Raw genomic sequence first — 6,000 nt, forward strand, 5'->3', positions numbered from 1 at the left:
AATCTGGAAGTTTAGAACTCTCTAGAGTGAGATAATTGGGTGCGACCTCTACCGTTAACGTTGCACCTTGAGGCACACTCAGGTAATGGTTGCTGGATATCGCAGAAGAGGAGTGTCCGCCCAATCGCAGCTTTCACGGTACCAAGGCCGTTGTTTTCGTATCTTAGTGAGGTGTAGAAGTGGGAAACATGTATCCGTGAGTCGCGCAGTGAATGGCAGAGATACTATTCGTCCTGAGGATTTGCGCAAGATAGGATCCTTATCGCGACACTGCAGTTGTATCTCGGTCTCGGGCTAAAGTTACCAGCTAGGAAGGAGCCAAAGATGTTGACGTCGCAAGGACTTTTGTTACTAAGGCCCTGAGCTGCAAGATCTTAGGCAATGGCGACATGCTTGAGTTCGAAAGCCACAAGGGTTCTCGGGGTACAGCATGCGGCATGCCCCAGCGATGATCTCATCCAAAACGAGAGGGACCCTATATTTTCTCGGACTATTCTTGTTAAGGTGAATACTACCCTTGCCCGCGATATTGGGTTGGGAGCCATGAGTCGGGCAGTGACTAGTCAGTGGCTAGTTCAGGGTCGTAGTACGGATAGTAAGGGTGCAATCTAATACCGGAGAGTTTCCTGGGCGACCTTGCGAAAGACTTGGTAGCAGGTTCAACTCAGCCGGTCGCAAGATCAAGCTTAGCTCTCGGTCCTGTTCCTGAGCCTTGCTACGATAGCAACATCGCTGACCCCTCATCATCAGGATTCAGGCGGGCCGTGGTGATCGTGCGGCGCAGATCCGGGAGAATGGCCCGACACGTCGACAAGCTTAACATTGTATCCGTAGGCGCTGAGAAGATTCAGCAAACGCTAGAGGTAAGGAACCGATGATAGTACTGTACGTAGCAGCCAATCGCTGACTTGAGTTGAGATATCTGGTGCGGCCAGGGGACCCGGGAGGATTGCGGTTGCCGTCTCGCTTGAAATGAGACAAAGTTGGTCAGAAAAGACGCTAGAAACATGTAAGCATTGTTGGAAATGGCGTGCCACTGGTCGTTAGTGGTTTCCACGAATAGCCTCGAGTATGATACCTGCGGAGTTCAGGTATTGCTTGATATGGCAATGCAAAAGGATCTTGGCAGTCGATAAGCTAATGCAGCATATTGTAAAGGGTATATCAACCTGGGGGAAGATGCTGTCGCTGAGCACTTTTGTTCGGATAGAATCAGGTGGTGCTGATAAGGATGGATGGGTTGATTGATGGAGTAAACGAATGCTGCGCTGTATGCAGGTTTGAGAGACAAGGGTCATGAGATCCATGAGATGGATGGGAAGGTGGGGTTCATTTGATTCTGAGGTTTGTCTTACCTTGGTGAAAGCCAGGTTTGGAAGGATTTATGACGCAGTTGGAGGAGGCACTGAGTGCTTATAGCGCCTACCTTAATTGTGAAAACTTCCGTGTCGAGGTAGGTCTAGCACCAGGTCTGGCAACTGCAAGAGGGCTGATGTCTGATGTTGTCTTACGGCAGGTGAGGCGGGCAGGCAATGCCGCAGTGAATCAGAGTCAGCAAGTACCTGAAAGAGTCGTGTAAGTTAAACTTTTGGGGTGCGCCTTCCCCCCTCGGCCACTAAATCTTATCCTTAAGGAGCCAAGCAGGTGGGGGTAACAGAAAGACTGTCATCTAAGGCTCAAGCTACAGAAATAAAACAGTCTAGATAGGAGCCTAAACTAGCATAAGTTGACTAAATTATTTCATCTCTTATGCTTCCCAGGGTCAATTCTTCTGACACCCTGAGGCCAAGAAAGTGGATGGATACCGCTCTTGCCGATAATTTCACTGGTTAGATGAACGCCACGATCTAACCCCACTCTATGCCCCGCCTGTAATTATTCCCGACACCTTCATCTTCAACTCCACTCGACTTACAACACAACTATCATCCATAGGCGAACAAAACTGATGGAATTTAGATTATGACGACTTCAATGCAGGGATATCAGACTCCACGGTCTATTCGCTTAGAACTACCGTGATGTTCTCATCAAGCCTCATTCGCGTTAGAAAGTCTCAGTTCAGATCGTCTTGTGTTCCGAGTACAGTACCCGTTTATCACTTCCAACCCCTCACATCGAATGAGAATCACGCTGCCCTCCTTGATCAGCCTCAAGTGGAAGGATATGTGGGTTAAGCAAGGCATGCAAGTGTATAGCTTAGCCTTACCATCCTAGCCGCCTCAGCCTCGATGGAAGAGAGTATCCAAAACAATGTCTTGAATCACAAAGTCAACGGCGGCAACGATGCGCACCAAGACGGCCAAAGTGCCCCGAAGAGGAAGTTAGCAGGATGCTCAGCACTGTGGTTCTCAATTAGGCAATGGTAGAGCTTAATGGGTGAGACCCTTCGCGGCTCTTCCTGTGAGTAAGGGTATGTTATCAAGACGATTCGTCTAGCTTGGCTTGGCCACTGGAGTTGCGGGGGAGCATTGTTGCCTTATTGGGCAGTTCACTAACTTCTCGCAGATACTCTCAACTATCAGTCCTACTATCCATCGACCATAGACGCCCAACCTGTGTTATGCATCTTGTGCGGACCGCTCCATGACTCCGAGTGGCTTTATTCCGACCCCTGGCGCCAGTCCTCAAGACACAACAGCGTCTATCTGCCTTCCACCTCGGTCAACTTTACATCAAGTTTCCGATCTTTAGATACCAGCAATCACTATACAGAGCTGTCAGAACCTAGTGGCCGGCTATATGTCTCTTTAATGAGGGCTTCCTAGCGGATCGCACAGTCCCTCTGTTAGTGCAGTGTCGATCATAATTGACCCCAGCGAGAACAGACCAAGCAGCCACCTCAACGTCCAATCTCGCAAAGTCATTTGACAGAGATTTCGTCCAGTCTGTTGTCCAGTTTCGTCACATGTCAATGAACCCTGTTAAACTTTGAATCTTGTCGATGGTTGTATCAAACAATGTGTCCTGCCCGTTAGAACAACTCTGTTATTGTCTTCAAGGCTTTATCATCACGATATCCGCTCAGATGAGAGGTTCCATGCATGCAGGTCGTGCTTGAGACCCAGTCTAACGACCAGCTTCTTGCATTCCTCGAGGACTTTTGCGTCGTTTGCCATCCTGCGTTGCCTCCCAGGCCCCATGCCGCCTCGATACACCACGACTCGCCTTCCTTTTTGCGTTGGATCCCGCAAAGACAACGATGGGACACTGTGTGAAGCATTCACTCTCTTCCGCAAAAGGAAGTTGATGAATTTCCTCCCTTCGATTGTGCCTTGGATGCAGCATGTCTGAGAATAGAGGCAAGATACTCTGTTGTTGCAGTCATGATGGATCTCGATGCTAATATCACTGAAGGCGAAGCCGTGCACCCAGGTGGATCGACAACTATATAAGCTCCCATGATCTCCCTCCTTTGATCAACTATCCTCATCATCCTCATCCTCCTCAACACTCCAAGCCTTACACTTGCCTCTGCCTCTGTCTTTTCACAATGGTTAACTTCAAGAACCTCGCCGTCGCTGCGACCAGCCTTCTCGGCCTCGCCAACGCTGCTCCTACTGCCAAGGTTGACTCTACTGAGGTCATCCCCGGCAAGTACATCGTCACCCTCAAGTCTGACATCGCTGCCGCCAAGCTTGAGAGCCATCTTAGCTGGGTCGGAGATGTTCACAAGCGTGGACTGAACGAGCGTGCTGAGAAGGGTGTTGAGCGCACCTACAAGGGCAAGTATGGCTTCTCCGGCTATGCTGGTTCTTTCGACAAGAGCACTATCGATGAGATCAAGAAGAGCCCTGATGTAAGTAACCCCACGTCGTTCTACTCCAGGTCATGCTGACAGTGACACAGGTCGCCGAGGTCGAAGAGGACCGTGTCTGGACCATCAACTTTGTCGATGAGGCCGAGGAGGATGTTTCTCTCTCCAAGCGTGCCTTGACCAGCCAGACTGGCGCTCCCTGGGGACTTGGAACGGTCTCTCACCGAACCAGGGGATCTACCACCTACATCTACGATACCAATGCTGGCCAGGGCACTTACGCCTATGTCGTTGACACCGGTATCCGAGCCACTCACAACGACTTCGAGGGCCGTGCTCAGGCTGTCTACACTGCCTTCAGCGGCCAGAACGCTGATACTAACGGCCACGGAACTCATGTTGCCGGTACCATTGCTGGAAGGACCTACGGTGTCGCTAAGAAGGCCACCATCCAGGCTGTCAAGGTTTTCCAGGGCAGCTCTTCCAGCACCTCCATCATCCTCGGTGGCTTCAACTGGGCTGCCAACGATATCATCTCCAAGAGCCGAACCCGAGTCTCCGTCGTCAGCATGTCTCTTGGTGGTGGTTACTCTGCTGCTTTCAACAACGCTGTTGAGTCTGCTTCCCGCTCCGGTATCATCTCCACCATTGCTGCTGGTAACGAGGGTCAGAACGCCGCCAACGTTTCTCCTGCTTCTGCTCCTAGCGCTATCACTGTCGGTGCTATTGACAGCAACTGGGCCATCGCCTCCTACTCCAACTGGGGCCCCGTCCTCGACATCTTCGCCCCCGGCTCTAACGTTCTCTCTGCCTGGTACACCAGCAACACCGCCTCCAACAGCATCAGCGGTACCTCCATGGCTACTCCTCACGTTGCTGGTCTTGCTCTCTACGGTATCTCTGTCGAGGGTGTCTCCGGTGTCGCTGGTGTTACCAACTGGCTCACCTCCACTGCCACCTCTGGCAGAATCAGCGGTAACCTCCGCAACTCCCCCAACCTGATTGGTAACAACGGCAACAGCCAGCAGTAAGTGCCTACCAGGTTTGCAAAAGAGACAAGGATGTCCTCGATTGCGAAGAAGGAGAAGGATTTAGACAAGTGGGAACACTTGTGATGATGATGAGTATGAGAACAAGGATGTGAAGGATTAGGATCGGCAAACTTCGATTCAAGCTACCCTGCTTACAAGGGAAACCGTACATACAACCGTACATATATATCATGTTGCGCAATTTGAGAGGACGATCGTTTATCATAAACTATGAAGCTTGTGTCTTGTGTCTTGTGAATGTTGGGCTTTAGCAATCTCGGATGTGATACCAGGCCATGACTATCTACCAAGACTTTAAGTGCAAAAATGACTAAATCAGTACTATGTTACATTGTTAAGTCGTTGTTCGTCGTTCCCACATAAAATGCCAAAAACCCTGTCGACCTTTTTTCTATTGTCACTCGTGCGATACCATTGGGTATTTCATTTACATCTCGCATCTTCATATCAGCACACTAATATCCTTAAGTGATATCTTGTATTGGGCTACAGAATGGTAAATCCAGTATCAGCTTGCATAGAGAACGTTCAGCGCGATGTAGTTGTGTGTGAAGGCAGCTTAGTCATAGAGTAAGTTCGTGATCATCAACCGTCAACCGACAATGGAATTGTTTTCAATCTTATTTGGATTGACTGCAACGGCAACGACAAACCGTTCGGTAAAGCAGTTTGACTGTTACACTTAATTTCGACTGATATATTGACTTCTCCTTTATTGATAATAAGCAAACTATTTGCAGATAAGTCAACGCCAAAACATTGTCATCATTTTGCAGGTGTAGGGTATATCGCGTGCCTAGATATGAAGTTTCTGGTGTAAGTTGATGGACCAATAGCGATTCAAGCTGGGCCAGCATCGGGTGGTTGGGTTTTGTGGCCCGCCAACCGGTGGAGCTTTTAATTCGGAATAGCTCCACCACCAAAATCCGTCGCGTGAAATTTTCTTTGTGCATCTCTTTCACCTCAACATACAAACGTTTAGTTTCTCGAGCAGAGCAACAGGCTCAAAGACGCGATCTTTAAGACAAGATCTAACAAAATGCGCTCTTGATTTAACAGCAGAGGTTCTTTTTGGCTTACTGCCGTTCTTGTTGTTTCGTTCTATCTTAAAGAACACAAAGTAACTCTTCGTTTTCTATAAGATGCAACGAGGCAAGAACAACGGCGGTAAGCCAAAAAAAAAAAAAACCT

General features: G+C 49.2%; 1 protein-coding gene across 1 annotated transcript; it reads left to right on the forward strand.

Moving 5' to 3' along the window:
- Positions 1 to 3,493: 3,493 nt before the first annotated feature.
- Positions 3,494 to 4,788, forward strand: FIESC28_04184 (uncharacterized protein; the record flags this gene model as incomplete). Its single annotated transcript, XM_031158331.1, has 2 exons — positions 3,494 to 3,799; positions 3,850 to 4,788. The coding sequence occupies 2 exons, from the start codon at positions 3,494 to 3,496 to the stop codon at positions 4,786 to 4,788; spliced, it is 1,245 nt and encodes a 414-aa protein (XP_031017636.1).
- Between the last annotated feature and the right edge of the window lie 1,212 nt (positions 4,789 to 6,000).

This window comes from Fusarium coffeatum (genome assembly GCF_003316985.1).
Source record: "Fusarium coffeatum strain FIESC_28 chromosome Unknown BRIP53273_contig_86, whole genome shotgun sequence".
Classification (NCBI taxonomy): Eukaryota; Fungi; Ascomycota; class Sordariomycetes; order Hypocreales; family Nectriaceae; genus Fusarium; species Fusarium coffeatum.